General features: G+C 59.2%; 1 protein-coding gene across 1 annotated transcript in view; it reads right to left on the minus strand.

Moving 5' to 3' along the window:
* Positions 1 to 22198, minus strand: part of IL16 (interleukin 16) — a 62102-nt gene that overhangs the window by 37109 nt on the left and 2795 nt on the right. The window contains exon 2 of the mRNA XM_090263735.1: positions 1503 to 1909. Coding sequence (XP_090119861.1) covers positions 1503 to 1909 — 407 coding nt within the window. The remainder of the gene's footprint in view (positions 1 to 1502; positions 1910 to 22198) is intronic.

A 22198-nucleotide genomic window follows, 5' to 3' on the forward strand; every position in this document is an offset into this window, starting at 1 on the left:
CCGGAAGGTCACCTGTGCTCCTGACAAAGGGACCATAAGGGTCTCGGCTCTGAGCCGGCCAGTCCTCTCGCCGCCTTCCTCCCCCACCGGAATCCTATGTGCCATCACCCCTGCCCCTGCCCTCCCCTCAGGGAAAGAGCCCCCCTTCCAGCCCCCAAGCCTGTCACGTCTCTGCCTGTGACACCCCTCACTGTGGCTTTACCTGGATACCCCGCCCTCCACGGTGGGACTCCCTCTGCAGCTACAGCGCACGGCCTGCCTCAGCGCTCCCCATCTCCCCCCGCCTCTGTACCTGCGCCCTGAAAGAGCACCGGCCCGCGAGTCCGGTCTGCAGCGCGCCCCTGCGAGCACTGCACAACCTACAGCTCCTGCTCGCGCCCGGCCCTGCAGCCCTCAGTCCTCGCTACTGGATTCCAGTTACGAGTTCCTCGTCTCGGTCACTGTCCCCATACCACAACAGCAGCAATCATGTGCATGAAGCCATAACTAGGTGCACGGCACTGTTCTAGGTACATTTGCTCCTGCAGGCGACTACAAGTTTATCCTGATAATCCCCACGTGAGATAATACTTGTATTATCAACAGTCTCCATCACTGAGGCAGAGAGGCCAAGTGGACAGTGCAGGGCCACCCAGCTACTCAAGCGGAACGCTGGACGTGCACCCACACGCAGGCTGAGGACCCCACGCCACTCCCGTGTGGTCGCTTGCCCCGAGGGGCTGGGAGAAGGAGAGCAGAGCTGTGCAAACACGTCTTAAAGCAAAGCACGGTGCACATGAACTCAAGAGACGAAGGAGGTGCAGCTGGGCCTGGGCCCCTGCCAGCCTCCCCCTGCGCCTGGTCACCCCGTGTCCCCCGGGCACCGGGCCCTGCCGGAGCTCCAGACGCTCTTTGGGCCGCAGCCCTGGGGCTGAGCACTCCGCCCGGCTTCTTCCCACACATCCGGCTCCGTCCAAGCCTGGGGCTGGCAGGCAGCACCTGACCTTCTCCCGATCACTTATTCAGCCCGGAGTCTCCTGTCCCTCCAGTTGCTGGGGCTCAGACTTGCAGACAAACTGGCCCCGCTCCCTCTCTCACACACCGCGTCCTTCCAGCCACACATTGGATTAACTTTGCCTTGAAAATACACATGACCTTGACCCTGCTGAGAGCCGCCACACGCCCAGCACAGCCACAGCCCAGACACAGCCCTTCCACTGGCAGGTTCCCCAAACCTGCTGCTGCCCCCCTCTACCCTAACCCACCAAGCCCAGTCACCTGGCAGGGCACGGAACAGCTGGGCAGGTGGACTCTGGACGGAACTGGGACACAGAACCTCACTGAGTCTCTCAGGGAGGGTCCACAGAGCCTGACCCATGACCATGCAGGCTGCCAGCATCCCGGAGACCCTGCCTCAAACTCTCCCTTTGGTTCAGAATCAGAACCTGTGGAACGAAAGGGCTCGAAGACTCAGACCCGCAGCCCCAGACCCCAACGGCGACCCTCTGGCCCTCTAGGCGTACCTTCACGAAGAACGTCCTCCTGCAGGTCCTGCCCCCATCACTGCCGGCCACCTGGAGAGCAGCGGCCTCAGTGGGCAGGGCCGGGCCGGGCACACCCCCAGGCCCCGCCTCCGCCGTGTCTGCCTGCTGCAGGGGCGAGAGGAAAGCCCCCTCCTGGCCCAGCGACGCCTCCCAGGGATCCGGGAGCCTCTCCTCGGGGCTGGAGCCATCGTCGCTGGTCTTTGCGCTGCAGAGGATCAGCGACCGCGAGATGGCCCGGAATTTTGTGGATTTTCTGCTCCGAGCAGAGCGGTTGTGCAGCTCCATCCTCAGGGAGGACGCGAAGCTGGCCTTCTTCCTCTCCTGGTCTCTGGCCCTGGGTGGGCGGGGGGGGACTGGACTAGGTTTGGCCGCCACTTCACACGTCCCTGGAGGAGAGAGGCGGCAGGAAGGAGCAATGTGACCACGGCTGACAGCGGAGCTCACTGGAGCCCCGGAGCGGCGCCACAGGGGGACTGTCCTTCAGTGTCCCTGGTCCTCCCAGACTGCTGGCCTCACGGGCTTCAGTGACCCCAAGCGATTACCACCCTCTCCACGCCCAGGCTCATGGAGGCCAGCGCTTCCCCAGAAAGGGAACTCAAGGAACAGAGAGAGAAGGACAGGCCCAAAGCCCCGGGGAGCCAGCGAAGGGGCCTGTCCTCAGTCACAGAGGGATTTACGGACCAGACAGACCTGTGCTGGGAACACGGTTAAACTCAGAAGTCATTCTTCAGACAGAAGTTTGCAGGGAATAAAGTCTACAAAGCAGGTCAGAGGGTGAAGGTCCTTCTGCCTGTCCCCTTGGACTCACAGGCCCGTGTGGAGACCCCTGCCGTCTGCGCCCTCAGTTCCTAGGCGAGGAGCCCCATGACGCTGAGCTGCCAGGGGGATGATGTGTGGACAGAGGGACGGGGCGAGCCCCTGGCAGTGCCCCTGATGCTTCAGCGTGAGTTAATTCAAGGCCGGTCCACGTCACCAAGGACCCCGCTGCCACTCTCCCGGAGTCCCGTGCTGTGGGTCCTTCCACCTCGGATGAGAGCAAGCCTGTCGGGGACATTCACAGCCCCCCGCCGGGCCCCCAGCTCTGGCCAGACTGCAGTGATGAAGCCCCCCCCCCCAACAACGGCCATCTCAAAACTCCCCTTCCTTAAACGTGAGGTTTCACTGTCTCATCGTAACCAGGTGACGCACTTCCTTCTTCGTAGAAACGCACAAGTTATTGGGCAGGAATTCCCCCCAGCTTGCCACCACTGGGCTTACGACTCCACCTGCCGTCCACACGTACGTGTACCAGCCTTTCCTAATGAAACACTCACCCCCTTATCGAGGCCGGGCCCCCCGCCCCCACTCCCTGGATCCCCCTCTCCATTCTCTGAAGACACAACAACAATAATGATCTGCGTGTATGAGGCAAAAAGCACTGTTCTCACTGCTCAGCCATTTGGTCCCCATAAGACCTGCTGAAGGTTCCATCAATGTCCTCATTTCACCAGAAAAGTCACTGGGGCGCAGAGAAGGTAAATGACTCTCTCAGGGTCACTCAGCCGGGACTCAGAAAGAGCCGGCGCAGAACCAGGCAGCCCAGCTCTGGAGCCTGCACCCTGAGTCACACTCCACACTGCTCCCAAAGGTCTGTCTCCCCGTGACCTGCAATCTCTCCCCTGTGCTGGGTCTTTATCATCAGCTTGTAAACAGACGCAAACCACTTCTGTGTTTTTAAAAGCTCGTTGGCCTCCATATCCTCCCACAGTTACCTGCCTCTCTTATCCACTGCGTATCTGTTTGCTTGTTTCCTGTGGAGAACACTGAACATGAGGTCTGCCACCTTCACGGACTTTAAGTGCATGACCCAGTGTCACCTGCAGGCACAGCGGCGACGATGGAGTGGCAGGGGTTAGCCCTTCCCACCTTCCTGAACAGAGGCACTGTGTGCTCCTCATGCCACCTCCTTTCTGAGCCACAGCCCACGGGTCTGCTTCCTTCCCTGAAACCATCAGAACTGCATTTTACGCGCCTCAGCATTGCAACCCCAAGCCCAGAGGCACGCGCCAGGTCCCTGCGCCCTGCTGTTCTCCAGGAGGGTTTGTCGCCCGGTGTCCCCGAGCTCTGCTCGGCTGCCTGGAGGGCTCACCGCGGGCAGGTCAGAGTCCTCCGTCCTTCTCATCCCTGTCCGTACTTCCCAATGCCACCCATCAAAACCAGCTCCTGCGTGTGCTCCCCCGCCCCTGCACGGGGGTGCCTTTGCCATCTGCCGCTTCACTTCCCCACACCAGCGTAACCAGATGAGTTTCTGCAAACCTCGTCCAGTTTGTTCAGCCTCGTGAGGCCTCCCCAGCGTTCACCTGGACTTGTGAAGAAGGAAGTGTGCAAGAGTGCAAGTGCGTGTATGTGCGTATGTGTGTGCACGTGCCTGCACATGCGTGCATGTGTGTGTATGCGTGTGTGCGTGTGCATGCATGCACGTGTCAGCCAGCGCTGATCCTGCAGGCGTTTGATAAACTGGAAGTTAATCGATGTCCTGTGTCAAACGCCCTGGACCCTGACTGGAGCTCAACAGGGGGGACGTAAAGGTGGCTGCGGAGGGCCGCCACGGGGAGAGCTGCCTCAGTGCGTGGCCACCCCTGAGGGACGAGTCAGAGGCAGGGAGAGACGTGGGGAGAAAGAAAGAAGCAGGGAGCGAAAGAGCGAGAAAGACTGTCCACATGATATCATAGTAGCACCTAGATCCAGCCATCCCTGATGCCCTACAGCTAGTCATTTATGCAAACTAAGAGAGTCCTCTTTTTTGCTTAAAAGAAAAAGATCCTCCTGGAACAGTTCTCTGTGATGCTAGTAGGCATGAAAAACAAGGACTTCCAAAGGCCGAGACGCTTGGAAACTGCCTGTGACTCCACCCCCAGAGCGGCAGAGGGGCCGGTCACTCGGCCGAGGTCACGCCTCCTCCCAGCACGTGGTCCACCAGGCGGCCACAGTCCGCACGGGTCCCTGGAACGCAGACCTGGTTCCCTTTCTCCTGCACCTCCCCACCCACGGGGGCCATGCCAGCAAAGGCGGTCTCTCACGGGGCACCTCAGGGAGCAGGGCAAGGCGGTGTGTCGGGGGCCGCAGGCTGGATACAGAAGTTAGGGGCACAGAGGCCGGTGCTCCGTGCTGGGTGCTGTGCTGGCCGCCCCAGCGGACCCTCGGCAGCAGTGAACCACGAGTGCCACCAGCCTTTAAAATAAGCTTTTCCGAGGGGAGCGTGACGGCGGCGGCTGTGGCTCTCCTGTGGGATGGCAGGCCACTCTGTGCTGGGCTGGGGACAAGCTGGTTTCCTAACTGGGCCTTCACTATGGAAGCGCGTTTAGAAGACGGACAGAAGCACCGCCAGAGAGGGCTTCGGCAAGCGGGCGCGTGCCCCCCGAGGCCTGGCCCAGCAGGCGGAGGAAGAGCGGACAGTGACTGAGGCACAGCACAGAGGTCGCGGGGCTCAGCCTGGCTGCGGTGACTGAGCCCAGGACAGCACACCAGCCACAGCTCCCTGACTGGTCAGCAGAGCTAGGGCCGCCGCTGCCCCCACCCCCACGCCTGTGCCTGGCACAGCCCAGGACCCGTGCTTCCCCCGACCTGCCGCAGACCCCTGCCACGTTCTCTCTTCCCTGGCAGACCCGCTGCCGGACAGCCTGCAGGTCCCTTCCAAAGCTCCCAGGAAGCGCAGCGGAAACCCCTACGTGACTAAGCCTGCGGGACTGGCTGCGGCCTCCTCCCAGCAGCAAGTCGCAAGGACCCACTTCTCCTGGGGACGGCCCTCCTGCTCTCTGGGACCTTTCCCCAAACCACAGCAGCGTCTGCTCTCTAGCGACACACACCATCCACTGAACGCCAGGGCTGGGCAGCGTGTAAGATGATGGTTCGGCTTACATTTTGGTAAGAAATGACATACCATCTCTTTCAAGATTATTTGTTTCTCTACACACACACATACACACACACATACACACACACCGGCGGGGGCTCAGCCTGAGCTGGGAAGATTCCGCTGGGCAGCAGGAAGAGGAGAAGGCGGCCCCCTGCTCCGCACGGAGCAAGCAGTCTGCTGGGGAACCGAGCTCCCCAGAAAGCAAGCATGGCCATCAGCCAAAAGAACACCGACCCTGGGACTGAGCCAGCGCAGGACGCAGTCACGGGACCCTCATCGGGAGCAGGCAGAGTGACTGACAGGCGGGGACCCGGGCTGCCGGGTGGGAGTCAGAGGCGCCCGCGCCGTGCCCACCGGAGAGGAGGAGCCCGGGGCAGCGGGAGGCCCCTGAGCACAGGCGCACCACCTTTCCCAGGCCCTCTCCCTCCCTTCCGTCCACCTCCTTCCTCACCCCCAGTCCCAAGGATGAGGTCGAGGCTCGCACATCAGGGGGACCGCAGGCTCCCAAGGCCGCAGGGCAAGGGTGAGCAGCACCCTGCCCCATGCAACTCCCAAAGCCGCTCCGAGGTCGCCCCGCTGGGTAACGCAGGGGATGCAGCTCCCACCCAGGGGACGCCGGCTCCTGCTGCCGCCCGGCCCCAGCGCAGCGCCCGCGTGTGAGGTGCAGCCCCAGCAGCCGAGACCCGCCCCTGCTCAGAGACCCCGGCCTCCCATCTGGGCTAACGGCGCCCTGGCCCTAGCAGTTGCCCCAGGGACATTCACTCACCTGGGCTGCCTGTCTCCCTGCTCAGAGCCCCCGGAGCGGCCACCTCCCTTGCTTCTCTCTCCAGCTACCCAGCGGGGACCATGCGGCATTTATTCCAAGACAGACTGGAGCCCAGGCCTGCAGCAGAGCCGGCAAAGAATGAGAACTGGCGCTCTTGTCGCAGAGGCTGGTGTCACGCCAGAGCCTGGCTCTGATGGCCGGGATGCTGTGAGTCAGACCCTGCCCTCACCACCTGCTCCAGACAGGTGACTCGAGCCAGCGTGTCCACCTGGCACGGGCTTTTGCTGGGACTCCCGACCGCAGCCATCTGACTTCGCTGCGGGAAAAGGCTCTCTCTGGAGGAGGGGCCGCCGGGGCAGGGAGCCCCACCTTGGAACCAAGGCCACCATCTGCGGGGCCGGCAGGGGACAGCTGGGGGCCAGCCCAGCACCCCGGCGAGGCTCCTTGCCTGCCTTCCCCGGAGAGCCTGGCAGCTGCTGGGAGGGCAGGGAGGGGCCGTGCACCACTCAGTGCCCACACGTGCCCGGCACACTGTAGGAGCTTTATGTGGACGTCAGCTCACACCACCCTCCCGTCCACCTCACCAATGTCACCCGCCCGTTCTAAGGGAGAAGGAGCCACCGCACAGACACTCACCGAGCGGCACGGGTGCACTGAGGCCCGGTGGCCCTGGGCCTGAGCGCCTTATCAGCCAGGAGTCCGAGCAGAGCCACCGATCTGAGCCCAGCCGCCCAGGGCCCCACAGGGCCCATCTGCACGGAGCTGTCCCCACAGCACCCCACGAGCCCCAGGGGCAGCTGCCGCCCAGGGGTTCCCCGAGTGTGGCCCCTGAGCCGGCAGCACCAGCACTGCCTGCCCGCAGCGCACACCTCAAGTGGCTCCCCGCCCTTCGGAGCCAGCGGCTCTGAGGATGGGCCGCACGGTCTCCCAGCCGCTGCAGGCGACGCCGCGGGGCACGCAGGTGTGAGAGCCAGGGGCCTCCCTCGCACAGCGCACGCAGAGAGCCCCACCGCACGAGCAGACAGAGCGCCTCTGTCTGTCCCATCCGGCTCCTCACCATGTGACCAGGGCGCCGTCCCGCACACGTCCCCTTGGCGAGCCCGACCTATGGGGGGCATTTAATGCGCCTGCCCCCTGACGATCGTCCCATGCGCCGCCCCAAGCACGGCCTGTGTGCGCCGTCTGCACAGCCCGCTGGGACCCCCGTGTGGCCCTCTCTTCTACAGAACAGACGCTGCCCAGCGCTCCCGCCTGGAGTTTCAGCACGGCCGGGGGCTTTAATGAGGGGGTAGGTGTCGCCCGGAGGAGCCCCTGGAATTCCACACGAGGCTGCCATGACCCGGCAAATGGAAGAGGAAAAAGCTGGGGTGGCAGCTCTGGTATCAGACCAGGGGACCGTAAAACAGAGGCTAAAGCAGAGACAAGGCAGGCACCACGTGGTCCAGCAAGAGGCTGCGACCCTCACAGACACGCGTGCGCCCCGCACAGGAGCGCCGAGCAGGGGAAGCAAACCCCTATGGACATGTAGGGAGAGGCCGGCGGGGGCGGCAGGGGCCCAGGCACCCCACTGACTCACGGGGCACATCTTCCAGAGAGAACGTCAACACGGAAACAGTGGCCTCAAATGACACATCAGACCAGATGGATTTAATTGATATTTTTAGAGCATTTCACCCAAAAGCAGAACATACGTTCTTTTCAAGTTCACATGGAATGTTTTCCAGGATAGACCACATGTTAGGACTCAAAACAAGTCTCAGTAAATTTAAGATTAAACTCATATCGAGCATCTTCTTGGGCCACAAGGGTGTGAAACCAGAAATCAATCACAAGAAGACCGAAGAACACAGCAACACATGGAGGCCAAACAACACGCCCCCACACAATGAGCAGGTTACCTGGCGATGAAGGGGGAACCAGAATACATCCCGACACACTGATGAGTGAAACACAACCGCCCAAAAGCTGTGGGATCCCCAGCAAAAGCGGTTCTGAGGGAGAAACTCCCAGCAACACAGGCCAGAAAAATCGCAGTGAGGAAAATCGCATAAACGAGCACACAAAGGAACCAGAAAGAAAACAAGAACCACCAAAGAAGCCCGAAGCACATAGAAGAAAGGGTCACAGTGGAAATAAACGAAATAGAGTTTTAAAAAAATACAAAATGTCAATGAAACCAAGATCTGCTTTTTGGGAGTCTAACCGGTATTTCAAAGATAATACCGCCCAAGAGCACCCTTGCTGCGCCCCATAAAACCTATTCGTCCCCAGGCTTCTGTCCTCGGGCAGTGTTCACCATCACCCACCCCACGGCATGAGTCAGAAAAGCCAGCAGAGGGCTCACGCCTCAGGGGCGCCCCGGGACAGGCAGGGGCACGCAAAGAGGGCCTCCCTGTGACAGCTGCTCACCCACAGGACGCGCCACACGGGGTAACACGTGTCAGGTCCCTGCAGAGGTGGCTGCCGCAGTCATGCACCTGGATTCCGCCCTCCCTCTGAGTCCCCACGTCACACTGCCAGCCTGTCCCCATCCTGGGTGGCCACTGCCTCTGCCTGGTGGCTGCGCTCAGGGAGGTGGTTTAGAACCCAGAACGCTGGCCCTCGCTGCATAAACCCTCCAAGACCTTCATGTTGCTCTAACAAACTTTTTTCCCCGTTTTTAAGCAGCAGCTCTGTTTTTCAGAGCAGTTTTAGTTTATAGAAAAGTTGCGAAGAAAGTACAGAGCCCCCAGGACTGCACCCAGAGCTCCCGGCCTCCGTGGGGGGTGCTCTTCCCTGGACAACACTGTCCTGAGGCCTCGGGACCAGCTCAGGCCCCGGCTCCCAGCAGGCCTCACGCCTCAGGCTGCACAGCCTGTGAGCTGTGACGGTCGCACCACGTCCTGAGCAGCCATCAGGGTCCCGCAGGAAGCGCGCTGTGCCCCATGCGGCCGCCCCTCCCCAAGACGGCACTGTTTTCAGAATAAAATCCAAACTCCTCGCCATGTCTCAAAGACGCACACGATCTCGCTCATCTGTCTTCCCTCTTCCCTTTTCCAAGGAGCCAAGTCCACGTCACCGAGGCTCCTGTCCACGCCGCGCCCCCGCAGGAGGCCCCCTACCAGCCCCTTCCCGCCTCGCAGCCTCCTGTGGCCGCGCCCGCCCGCCCAGGGAAGCTGGGCCCCCGCACCTGTCCCACACCGCCCCCATCCTTCGCGGGACTGGGTGCCGCCTGAAGGTGTCCCCGTGTCTGTCCAGGCACTTAACCTGCCATCTGGGGGTCCCACACAGGAACGCATCAGCCTGCTCCCAGAGTCCCAGGGCATGCTTGGCCCCTAAGGGCCCAATCAACGTTTCCTGAGTGTATCAACCCAAACTGAAGGAATAAATGAAAGACGCTTCGACTCTGGTTTGCACTCGAGAGTTTAGAAAGAGCTCTCGCATGCTCTTAATCTGATTCATGTGGTTAGGCTCAAATTTAGATGAAACTTGAGACCCGTATTCACACTCAGGCTGGCGCCTCAGACCACAGATGAGGAGAGAGAATGCTCCCCCCCAGGAAAGGTCTGGTTCCCAGAGCTCAGACACGCACACCCCTGGTTAATTCCTGGCCACAGGACGAAGGGGAAACAGTTGGGGAGACACAGGACTGGAAGAGGCGCACTCACTGTGGGCAGACACCGAGGCCGCGCGGGAGCCCACGGGCCGCCCCAGCAGCCAGCAGGCTGGCCCTGCCTCTCCAGGTGCTCTGGCCCGGGGTGGAAAACGCCTTCCCCAGGGAACAGAGCTGGACTCCAACCCAAGCGTATCTGACAGCAACCGTGTCCTTGGGGTAGAAGCTCAGCAGAAGCCCCACGCTGGGGACCCCGCCCAGCCCCGCCAGTGAGCTGGCACACTGGTAGGCTCACAAAGGGTTCAAGAGCACAGCCCAGGGGGTCCCCGGCTGGGTGGTGCTCTCTGCAGCTGGGAAGAGTCTGCACAGCACCCTCCCTGACCCGACCACAGGGCAAGGCCAGGGAGTAAGGAGCGACAGCAGGGGACCATGTTCATGCGCAGCAGGACTTCGGCAGGAACGCTGTGTTCGGTTCCGGGTCTCTCCTTTTACAAGGGTGTGGAAACCACTGAGTCCGTGTGTTCTCTGCTTTTACGAGGATGAGGGACACCCCCCCCCCCCATGCTGTGGCGGCCCCTCCTGAGTGTTTCAGAGGGGCAGGGGGAGGTGGGGGTGCAGCATGCTGTGCCAGGCCACGCTGGGCACTTATGGCTCCCGCCCGCCCCCGCCGTCTCTCTGCCCACACAATTATCTGAGGAACGCTGCTTCCTGCCTTGCATCAGAAAGCAAGATTTTTAAAGATGAAGAAATCCCTGCTTTCTTTTCTTAATTTGTTATTGTCATGGTATGACTGACTCAGTCAGTAAAAATGTGAAGCCCCTGCCCAAGGTCGCAGGCCTGGCTCCCCCGTGCTCCAGTGGCTCCAGACGCTCCGTGCCTTCTCCCACCTCCACAGACGCCTCCACTGCCCTTTTCTAACTCAGACCTCCTGCTTGCTGGCCAGCTCGCCTGTGTTTTCAAGGACTGGCCCTGAGTCACCTCCTCCAGGAAGTCTTCCTGACTCACTCACTCACTGGTTGAATGAGGAGCTGCCCTCATCCTCTGAAAGCACTCCATGCTGACCTCTCTCATCTGTCTTCTGTGTCTGTAGCCTCACATAGTCCCCGGCATAAAGTGGGTGTTAAACAGCTGTCAGAGGACAAGAGGAGGGAGAGGAGATCTTTGTGGTCGTACGCAGACACACAGAGGAGGTAAGCGTCGCGGGCGTGGGAAGGCCCATGCACTCGCAGGCACAGGAGGCAGGTCGGGCACCCCGAGAGCCGTGTGGCCTGGGAGGAGCCGCGCCCCTTCCCAAGCCCCCGAGCCCTCACCTGCGAAAGGGCTGTGGTGAGACCTAAGTAAGAACGCCCTCGCTGCCCAGCACAGGGACACGGTCCTGCAGACACCACCCCCCTGCAGCGGGAGGACAGAGAGTGGGCACGGGAGCCAGAAGGCCCAGAAGCCCCTGCATCCCAGCTCAGCTGGGACTGTGCCCCTCTTCCCAGGGACAGGTGCACCCGTGGCCGCTGTCCCCCAGAGCAGTCTGGGCTGTGGCCGGAGGAGCCAGCGCAGCCTGCGTGGGAACAGCGTGGCACCCACCGCCCTGACTCAGGGCCCACGACGCCCCAGGACACACATGTGCACAGAGCCCTGACAGAGCCCTGCCACCCCCAGGGGCCCAGGGCCCTGACCTGCCCTCACCCCACGGCCAGAACCCAGGGCCCTGGCCCAGACCCCGTGCCCGGGCGCCTGCCCGCTGCCCGGCGCTCGCCTCCCACGCCCAAGCCCAGGCCTGCACGTCCACCACCCCGAGGCCTGCCTGGGCCTGCAGAGCAAGGGCTCTGCCCACAGCCGGGGCAGGACGCGGTGGGCATGCACCTTAACCAGGCCTCTCCATCGAGGGGCACCTTGTATGTTAGGGAAGACTGAAGGCACCTGAGAAGGGACACGGGATGGCGGGGGGGGGGGGCGTCTTCTGAGGGAAAGGGAAGCGCCACATCGTGTCATGGATCCAGCCTGCAAAGGTGGCCCATTTGTCTACGTTAACTGAGGGGTGCGCTGGTCACACATACATTTTCCTGTAAGTTTCACTTAAAAAAACAGGAAGCAAATGCTGAACTCAAGTTCATTATACACCCGCTGAAGTGCTTACACGTGACCTGCAGTCATGCCTGACATTTACACGGAAATGCATCAGAAAGCTGGAAGACAGATGGACAAAGGGACGGAGAGACAGACAGACGTGTGATGAAGCAGAGAGTGTAACCTGTCACTCGTGGGGCCTAGATGGTGGGTGTATGTCCACGGACTGTAGCTCTTCCCACGTTCCTGTCTGAGAAACTTCTGCAGTAAAATTTTGGAAAAAGCCATGGGAAGCAGGTCAGGTCAGTAGCGTGGGGAACGGGTCAGTCCATCACGGCACAGGCACCTACTGGGGGCTCTGAGGCCAGAGGGTGGGGGCTCTGCCCCCAGGGCCAGCCCGGCGGGACGGTGGCACGCTGCGCCCACGGGCCACGCGCCCCCCACTGCACGACAGCGGTGACGAGCACAGGGCCTGGGCTGAGGAGCCCTCGGGAGAAAGGAGGGGCTGCGTCACGGACTCCCAGGGTGCCCGCCTGGAGGCTGCCCACTGCCGTGGGGAACAGAGACGAGGGAGCCTGAGGCTCTGTCCACCGGCAAAGGACCTTATTCCTGCAGCCAACAAGGCACATGCTTATTTTTAAAAGCTGCCGCCAGCACACCGATGGGATGGGATGCACACTTACAACGCTCCCAGGGGCCGGCGTCCGCCGGCAGGACTCGAACGGTTCTTTCAATCCTGCGCTACGACACGCTGCTCCCCTTCCCCGGCACTGTCTGCTCCACCCCCCAGCTCCACCTAAGTCCCGCACACCCTTCAGAAAACAGCTCAGGCGGCACGTCCTCAGGGAAGCCCTCCCTGACCCACCAGACTGCATGAGTGGCCCAGGAAGAGTGCGTGCCCTGCACCTCGTCACTGTAGTGCTTGTGTGCGCGTGGCTAACGGGTCCCGCCAGCTCCTGGAGCCCAGCGCAGGCACAGAACGCTCCCTGCTCTAAGTCAGTCACGTGTGGAAAAGAGGTTGCAAGTGTTTGAGAAAATGACTTCACTCTCTGTCCTTCGAAAAATAAATAGAAAGCGGGCAGCGGGGCGAGGGCCATGAGATCCCTCAGTTACATCTGCCCGCTGCAGGCAGGGCGGCGCAGCCTCAGCTGTCAAAGGCGCACACAGCGTCTCCTGTGGTTTTACCTCCTCGGAGGAGGAGACATGGGGACAGGGGGCATGGAGAAGGCATGCAGAGAGCCCCCAGACCTCCCCCCGGCCCGGGCCCCCTCCCCCTGCTGACAGCTGGCCGTGGGGCTCCCAGCGTCCCCAGGTGGCTGACTCCGGGTCCCAGCAGGAGTGGCGGCGCCTGTGCGGACGGCCCTGTGAACGAGCAGCGGGGACATGGGCAGCCACATGCCACATGCTCAGGACCTGTGCTGTGAAGCGGCAGAGCTGCGAGGGTCCTCCGAGGCCACATGTGCCCCAACATGCTCCCATCCACTTCCTAGACAGGACACGAGTCCCAGCTACGGAAAGGGGCGTGCCCAAGGTCACTGCCATGTGACCTGACTGGACAGGGGTCCCTGCATTGCTCCCCCATCGTCCAACAGCAGAAGCAGGGAAAGGAGGTGCTGAGGGTGCTGCCAGCGAAGCCCCCCGCGTCGGGAACTCAGACACATGCCCCCACGGTGCACCCGGCTCTGTGAGGGCTCACAGCCAGTCCCCCTCCAGGAGCTGCCCTTCCCCAGGGGGAGCCGCAGGCAGAGTGACGGCCACTGCAGGGGGCAGAGCCCCAGCTGCCGCCCTGGCCCCTCACAGGTGTGCTCCCAGGGCACCGCAGTGACCCTCCTAACGAGCTCCGCTCAGCCAGTGCCACGGAAACCAACCGGAGACAGCGCGTCAGCCAGGGACAGGGAGGGCGAGGCCTCCCAGGAATAAAACAGCGTCAGGAAACGCGGAGCGCCCCCCCGGCCCCAGGTCCCCTCAGTGGAAGTACATGCACTGGGTCATCTGCCCGCAAAGGGAGACATTCTGAACGCGTAGCCTGCTCTCTACGAGACAGGGACAGGACGCCGCCGCCAGCCGGGTGCCCTGTGAGGGTCACGGGGTGCCCAAGGGCGCAGCCGCTCAGGCTCACAGGCCCCTCAGGCCCCCTCACAAGCCTGCTCCCAGGGAGGCAGGACCCCTGCTCTGCAGAGCAGGAGGCTGAGCCCAGCCCTGCGAGATCCCCTCCCAAAACCGAGGGGCCGGGACCCTGGGGGGCACGCCCACAGCCCAGTGCTGGCTCCCTGCGCCCGACGCCTTTCTCCAGAGTTTGGGGGTGCTATAGTGGAACCTCAGCAAGTGGATCCCAAGGTTCTAGCCACTCCTTCCCTGTCTCCCTGGAGCCGCAAAAGTCAGAACATGTGCCTCTGACTTGTCTTGTTCTGCTCTTTAAAGAAAACCATGTGTTTACTCTGTGACGCCAAAGCTACAACCGCTGACGCTCTGCCAGGGTTGACTTTAAAAGCTGGGCACCGGGGTTAAAACGCTTCTCCCTGATGCCTGTTTATGTTTCTGCAGCGAAGGAGGGAGACTGTTCTCGGAAACCACGCGACGCGGGCTGCCCCTGCAGGGCACCCGGAGCCCCCCACGATGCAGGTCCCTGCTGCAGACACCCGCACCCCCGACCCCAGCGGCAACCCCTCTGCTCTGCTTCCTGCTGGACCCCGAGCCCAGCCGGTGCGGGTCCTGCCGCCTCCGCGCCCCCACCCTGATGCCCTCAACTCCGCCGCCGGCCCTGACAGAGGGCGTGGGTGCACGGCCACCCACCGGGCTCAGGCCCCCCCGCCCCTGCCGGCAGCCCCGCGAGCACTTGGCAGCCTCTGCAAGGACCCCGCCGACAGACGGGGGCCGGTGCAGCCGCTCCGCACACTCAGACACGTGTACGCGCGCGCACACACACGTGAGCACATCCGCCCCGCACACGGCGCGCCAGGGTGTCCCTTCACACCCTGCACCCCGCCTCCCAGGGTCCCGAGGAGAAGTCTCACTCACCGGTTCCCCTGCGAGGGAAGAGTCTCTTCTGCAAGCTCATCCCGTGAGGCTGGAAGAGGGGAGCCGGGCCCAGAAGCCGGGGATCCCCAGCAGCTCCCAGGGCCGACAGGGTTTGAAAATGCGTTAAAACGACCCAGTCAGTCTCCGTTAGAGCTGTTTTTCCTCAGCTGGGAGGGAGGGAGGGGAGGAGGGAGGGGAAAAATCCCGTCCCTGCTGCCAGCGCCCCAGCAGCCGCTCCCCCCTGCCCTCCGCGCAGCGATCCCGCAGGAAGGCCACGAGCCCCAGGCCCGAAGCCCCTTCCCGCACCCCAGACAGAATGTAAAGCCCCAACCTTCCCTCTGGACTCGGAGCCCGGGCTGAGCGGGCAGAACACCACCCCGTCTGAGGTCTGTGCCCGGAAACTGCCCGTGTTTCAGACCAGCCCCCCACCCCGCGGCCCCCCTCCCTTTGCTGCCTAAATGCGTCCTGGGGTGTTTATGTAATTGCGAGGGACAAACACAACACCTCAGAGCCCTGCCCGATGTCGCAGTGATTCCCTCCCTCCCTCGCACACACACGGTCCTGTGTGATCCAAGTGAAAACGCCTTTCATAAACTCTGCGCGGGGCTGGGCAGAGGCTGCTGAATGCTGCCTGTGTCCCCCGAAGGCAGCCGGGCGGGGAAGGTGGAGGCCGACTTTCATCAGGCCCATGTCAGGGCGAGGAGGGCCCGCCGCTGCCGGGCTCTGAGGTCGGCTCAGCGGCAGCCACCCCGTCCCCCTGCCTGCCTCTCCTACCGGGAGAGTCTATTTTTAGCCTGGGACAAGACGGACTATTATTTCAAATGGCCAATTTGATTGCTGGGTTAAATAAATCCTTGGATTCCCCACCGAAAAGACCAAAAAATATATACAACAAGTGGGCAAAGAGTCAGAGCTGAAAACTGGGGCAGAACGGGGGGCACTGGGGACCTAACGGGGGGAGATGGATGGAAGGGAAAGCCGTCTGACCGTGAAGAAGTCACCAGGGGAGCGAGTGAGGGGACCCAGTCCGGGGTCTGTGTGCCCCGTCCAGAGGACAACAGGACCCACACAGTGCCTGTCACGGCCCAGTGCCTCAGCAACCACCCCCACCCCGGGCCCATTGGCTGCCTCGGGCCCCTCGACAGATGCCACCCCCAACACGCGGGGCCTCGAAGGGTCACAGGCTTCAGAGCGCGCCCCATCGTTTCACTCAAGCCACTCCCAGGCCACTGCGACCCCTCCACCCCAGCCCGCCCAGCGCACCTTTAACTGCGCTGCTCCTCAGGGCCCTGCGGCGGCTCTGCCAGAACCTTCCTCGGCACTGGCGTCCAAGCAGCTCCTGGCTGTCACCCTGACAGCCCCTGACAGTCACCCTGCCCCGGAGAAGGGTGTGGGGCCGCAGCAGGACGGCCCCGGCCCCGCCGCCGGCCTCTACTGCGCTCCGAATCACGCCTTATACCGGCGCTGGGGTTGTAAGCGGCCGCAGCTGCTCGGCCAGAACGCCTGGGTCCCACAGGCGGAGTCCGCGGGAGCCCGCTCGGCAGGTGGGGGCACTTTTCCAGAAATTACGGTGACTTCATGTTCCAGAAACACATGTGCGCTCTACTGCGGAATGAATTAATCCGGTCACCAGTGCAGGAAGCGTGTGTGAACCACACACATGAAACAAGACTACATTCAGAGAAGCACCGTGGAGGGGTTTTCCCTCTATGAGCTCCCCAGTGTCCGTCTGGGCTTCCCAATACCCCTGCGTTACCACACAAGTCAGGGGACAGCCATCATTTTCAGGTCATACCATTAAGAGAATGACAGAAAATTTTAATTTAAAGTAAAGTTATTGTTTTTTTTTAAAGTCAAATCATTGCGTTTGGAACTCCTACGTAGACTTTGTTAAGTCAATAGCAAAGGGTGTAATTTGGAAGCCCTGGCCTTTGAGCCTATGAACCAAGCTTTTGACAAAGGAACAATGATTCAGTGTGGTCCCTCCTGAGACGTCCACTCCTGCTCCGGAACCTGGGAACAGCCTACGTTCCTCGGCGGGAGAAACGCTAACCCGATGGCCTGAAACGGAAGGAGTTATCCTGGACTCTGCAGCGGGGCCCACGTCCCTGAGAGTGCAACAGGGAGGCAGAAGAGGGGGCAGAGCCAGAGGGGCCACCCTGGCTCTGACGATGGAGGGCAGGGCCACAAGCCAGGACTGCAGGTGCCTCAGGAGCTGGGGAACCAAGGACCGGGGCCCCCCACTGCCAGCCCTCCAGAGAGGAACAGTAACTCTGCCAACACCTTCATTTGTACCAGCTGAGACCCACTTTTGACTTCTGATCTCCAAAACTGCAAGAAAATATATTTGTCTTGTTTTAAGCCCCCAATTTTGAGGCAATTTGTTAGACCAGCAAGAGAAAACTAATATATCTGGGTTTGTGTATATTTTGTTTCTTCAAGGCCAAAAGCTTGGTTTTGACTGCAGAGAGCAAAACCTGGAGGATTCAAAGCACAACATTTATAGCACAAACCCACAGGTTGGAAAGAATGTGTGACGGTCAAAGAGCAGTTGTTTCCTTAAGTGAAAGGGGGGAAAGGCTGCCCAACCTGACGGAGGATGGGGTTACTTCGCATTAGCAAAGTCAATGCTCCGTCACCTGCAGAAACAGGGCCTGGGAGTTTTACACTCAGTTACACAGACATAAGGAAGGCTGCGTGTTTAAATGTGATTTTCTTTGTAACTAGCCTATCAGCTACATGGCCAAACGCGTACAGAGGTTCGTCGGCGGCGGCGGCGGCCGTCCGTCTCGAGAGACGATGGCGTAGCTTCTTGAGAGTCTATCTGCACCGCCGAGAATGGCTGTGCAGTCCGATTCGGGAGTGACAATCCCTGCCGCACTTGGTACAGGTGAAGGCAGATGGCTGTTGTTGCTGCTGCTGACGCTGCTTCCGCCTCGATCTTTTCTGGACCGCCTCCTCGTTGCGTGCAGCCTCCGCGCGTGACGTACCTTGCCTGACCGCGAGCCTCCAGGCTAGGCGGTCGTCTGCTTGAACTTCCCATGTGTTGAGATCGAACCAGTGACACTTAGGCACACTGTGAGGGGACGCTGTGAGGGAACGTGCAGAACTCAGGTCGTGTCTTTGCAACTTTGATTCCCTTTTCTCAGCCTACAGTTATTTCAAAGTTAAAAGTGTTTTATGTAGTATGTAAACGTGCAGCTGAATAGGGTGGTCCTGGTTGCAGGTTATATCTTTGTTTGCTGGACTTCCATGCACTTTGATTTTCTGGAACTTATGGTTGTTTCTAGTTTTGAGGTAATTGTATTCCTTCTTAGTTGTGGAGGGAGACGCCGCATGTCTGTCTATGCCTCCATCTTGGCCAGAAGTCCTCCTAGTGAATATTTTAATTGAATTATTATATTCTTCAATTCCTGAAGTTCTGTTTTTTAAGATATTTTCATTTTGTTCATGCATCATTTTCCTGATTTTCCTTAGTTGTCTGTTTTCTCTCGAAGTTCATTGAACTTATTTCAGATGGTCGTTTTTATTTTTGTCTCATAATTATTAGGTCTTCATTTCTTTAAGGTTGTTTCTGTGCTGGCTTAGGGGAGGGGCTCTCATGGGTGAAATAATTTTTTTAACCATTTTAATGTAGCTGGTTTTGGCTTTGCACTTTCCTGGGATATTATGACTTTTTAACTGGTTTCTGGAGTTCTCTTAAAGCGTTTTTAGACAGTATATTGTTAAGTTCGTGTCTCTGTGGAAGAACAAAGTGTGGGGCTTCCTATTTTTCTAAAGGATTGGGCTGGCCTGGCAGAGGGTCCCTGGTTTATTCTTTGGGTGCTCTAGAGGGAACAGGCTATGAGGCAGAAGCCTGTCATTCTTCCAAAGTTGTGTAGTTTTTGTATTTTATGCTGTTTTAGTTTGTAACTAGCCCTATAGAAATAAGGTGATTAAAACAGGGGGAAATGATAGCAGGGCCCAGGTGTTAGAGTTTAGCCTTAATTGATAGGCTTAAGTAATTGAAGCTGTGACTGGATAGACTTTCTTTATCACCAAACCTTTGCTTCTGGAATTTTGCCTAGAGGGTGGCGGCAGGCAGCAGGACCCCAAATTGCTTTTCGGTAGCATAACTACTATTGAATCAAGATTAAAGCATTTCCATCTCCCTAAAAATTATCCTGTGTCTTGTTGTATCATCCTTTCCTCTAGCCCCATAGCCCAAGGCAACCAGTGATCTACTTTCTGTCTCTATAATTTTGCATTTTCTAGAACTTCATGTAGACTTTTATGCTTTGCTTCTTTCACTTAGCGTAATGCTTTTTGAGATTCATTTGTGTTGTTTTGTGTATCAGTATTTTGATCTTTTTTATTGCTGTGGATGTCTGTGACGCGATATTCTAGCGTCTGCATCGTTTAGAGCTGTGACTCAGAACATGGCGCGTTCCTAGAAGCCACTTTCGGCATCAGTGGGCGGCGGTGCGTGGACTTGCAAGCGTGGGGCGCGGGACCAACCGACGCCACTTCGTGTTGGACAGTGGAAGCTGGAGAGCCGGGCTATTCGGACTGAGCCAATTGGTTTCCATGGATCTCAATAGTGCCAGCACTGTTGTTCTTCAAGTCTTAACTCAGGCCACCAGTCAGGATACTGCTGTGTTAAAGCCAGCTGAGGAGCAGTTGAAACAGTGGGAAACACAGCCAGGTTTTTCTTCAGTGTTGCTGGTAAGTTGCTTAAAAATAGTTATTATTTTTAATAAAATGAGACACTATTCTATTGTTTTAAAAACCTACTTGTGTTGGTGGTTTACTTAGTGAAACTGATCCAAATGTTTGGCTGCCATTGCACTGCCATTTACTAATTCGAGGCATGGCACTTGGAGGACATTTAAGAGATGTTTATTGTCGGGTGAGTATACCCAAGCAGGGTATTGGTAGTATCTGCTTAGAAGGTTACACTGCCAGTTTTCTATTTTAGCCTGTAAATGCTGCCCTCAAGACTGTAAAGGAGGAAAGAGGAAGGACATCTCTAAAATCAGAGAAGGAAAACTCTGACCCCAAAAAACCTCCGCTGCCTTGCGGCATACCTCTTCAGGGGAAAGGCTAAGGGAGTAAACCCCGACAGAAAATCCGGAGCCGGAGTCCCTAAGGCGGTTTGACGTTGTAGTCAACACCGGCAACTCCTGCGGCGCACCTGAAGCCAAGCTGTATTGACTCCGTCTTTCCCTTGGATCCTTCAGCTGCGAAGAGAGGGGGGGTCTGCAGCATGGGCAACAGCAGACCCTCCATATCACCCTGCCCAGGCTCTGTAGCTTCAGTTTCACTTGAGAGGACACTCCAGCGTCATCGCAAGATGTCGACTCAACACGGGAGGAGACAGATACCGGTTATAAGCTCATCCGATTGGCGAAGGAAACGAGCGCCAGGGGTCTCCTCTGACAGTGGGAGAGGTCATCGCACCTCACTGGACAGCTACCGTCTCGCCATGGCTCGCCTGCCCCACTGGGTGCGTGGGGATCAGAGAGGCGCCTCTCGAAAAGTGGGCCACAAAACACCCGCACCAGTTAATTCCAAGCAAACAACAAGAAAGAAGCCTCCGGCTCTTCGCCTCGCTAGCTGGAACATCAGGACCATGTGCCCCGGACTTACTGCAGACCTTCCGTGGATCAAGGGTGCCAGGAAAACCGCTGTCATCGATAGGGAACTGGCACGACTAAACATCGACATTGCGGCTCTACAGGAGACCCGGTTGGCCGACAACGGAACTATCAGAGAAACCAACTACACCTTCTACTGGCAAGGGAAGTCTCCGGACCAACCAAGACAGCACGGTGTTGGGTTCGCTGTGAAGAACACGCTTGTTAACTCCATAGAGCCACCCACAGGAGGCACAGAGAGATTACTTACCCTCCGATTGTCAACAACTTTCGGCCCAGTCAGCATTCTTAGCGCGTATGCCCCAACCCTCTGCGCCACCACCGAAGAGAAAGAACAGTTCTACCATGCACTGGACGAAGCGTTATCCAAGATTCCCAGAAGTAACGCTCTCTATCTCCTTGGAGACTTCAACGCAAGAGTAGGAGCCGACCACATGGCCTGGCCCACCTGCCTTGGAAACTTTGGGAGAGGAAAGATCAATGAGAATGGTCAGCGACTGCTTGAGCTTTTGTGTCACCACGGCCTGTGCATGACAAACACATTCTTCAAGTGCAAAGAGATCCACCAGGTGTCATGGAGGCACCCCCGCTCCCGTCATTGGCACCAGCTTGACCTCGTCATCACCAGAAGAACGGATATTGGCAGCACCCTCCTCACCCGCAGCTACCACAGTGCAGACTGCGACACGGACCATGCCCTCGTGGTAAGCAAGGTGCGCATAATGCCGAAGAGGTTGCACCACTCCAAGATGAAGGGTCGCCCACGCATCAACACCAGTTGTGCCAGCAACCCAGTTAAGACCCAGCAATTCATCAACAGGATGGAAGATGCACTCGGCGAGGGAATGGCGGCAGACGACATTATCGAATCCAATTGGCCACGTCTCCGCGACGCCATATACAACTCCGCCATTATTGCTTACGGGAAGAAAGAGCGGAAGAACGCTGACTGGTACGAGGCTCACTGGGAAGAAATGGAACCCGTGATCGAGGCTAAGAGGAAGGCCCTACTGGCTTACAAGGTCACGCCCACTCCCAGTACACTTCAAGCTCTACGGGCTGCCAGGAACAAAGTCCAGAAGACCGCCCGCCACTGTGCCAACACCTATTGGCTAAACCTGTGCAGAAGCATTCAGGAAGCCGCCGATATAGGCAACGCACGAGGAATGTATGAGGGTATCAAGAAGGCAACAGGCCCAATCCCCTCCAAGATCGCCCCCCTTAAGTCCAAGACAGGTGAGGTCATCACTGACCAGGAACAGCAAATGCGGCGGTGGACCGAGCACTACCTCGAGCTGTACGCAACGAGGAACACCGTAACAGACACTGCTCTTAACGCCATCCCAGACCTACCAGTCATGGAGGAGCTAGACACCCCACCTACTGCGGCAGAGCTCGGCAAAGCCATCGACCGCCTTGCTTGCGGGAAAGCACCAGGAAGCGACGGAATCCCTCCAGAAATCCTAAAGAGCGGGAAACCAGTCCTGCTACAGCCGCTCCACCATCCACTCTGTCTCTGCTGGAAGGAGGGTCACATCCCCCAGGACATGAGAGACGCCAACATTATCACCATGTACAAGAACAAAGGAGACCGCAGCGACTGCAACAACTACCGGGGCATCTCTCTCCTCAGCGTCGTCGGCAAAGTATTCGCCCGGGTCGCTCTTGCCCGCCTGCAGACCCTTGCTTCCCGCGTCTACCCAGAGT

This window comes from Furipterus horrens, unplaced genomic scaffold, assembly GCF_987537825.1.
Source record: "Furipterus horrens unplaced genomic scaffold, mFurHor1.1.pri manual_scaffold_16, whole genome shotgun sequence".
Taxonomy (NCBI): domain Eukaryota; kingdom Metazoa; phylum Chordata; class Mammalia; order Chiroptera; family Furipteridae; genus Furipterus; species Furipterus horrens.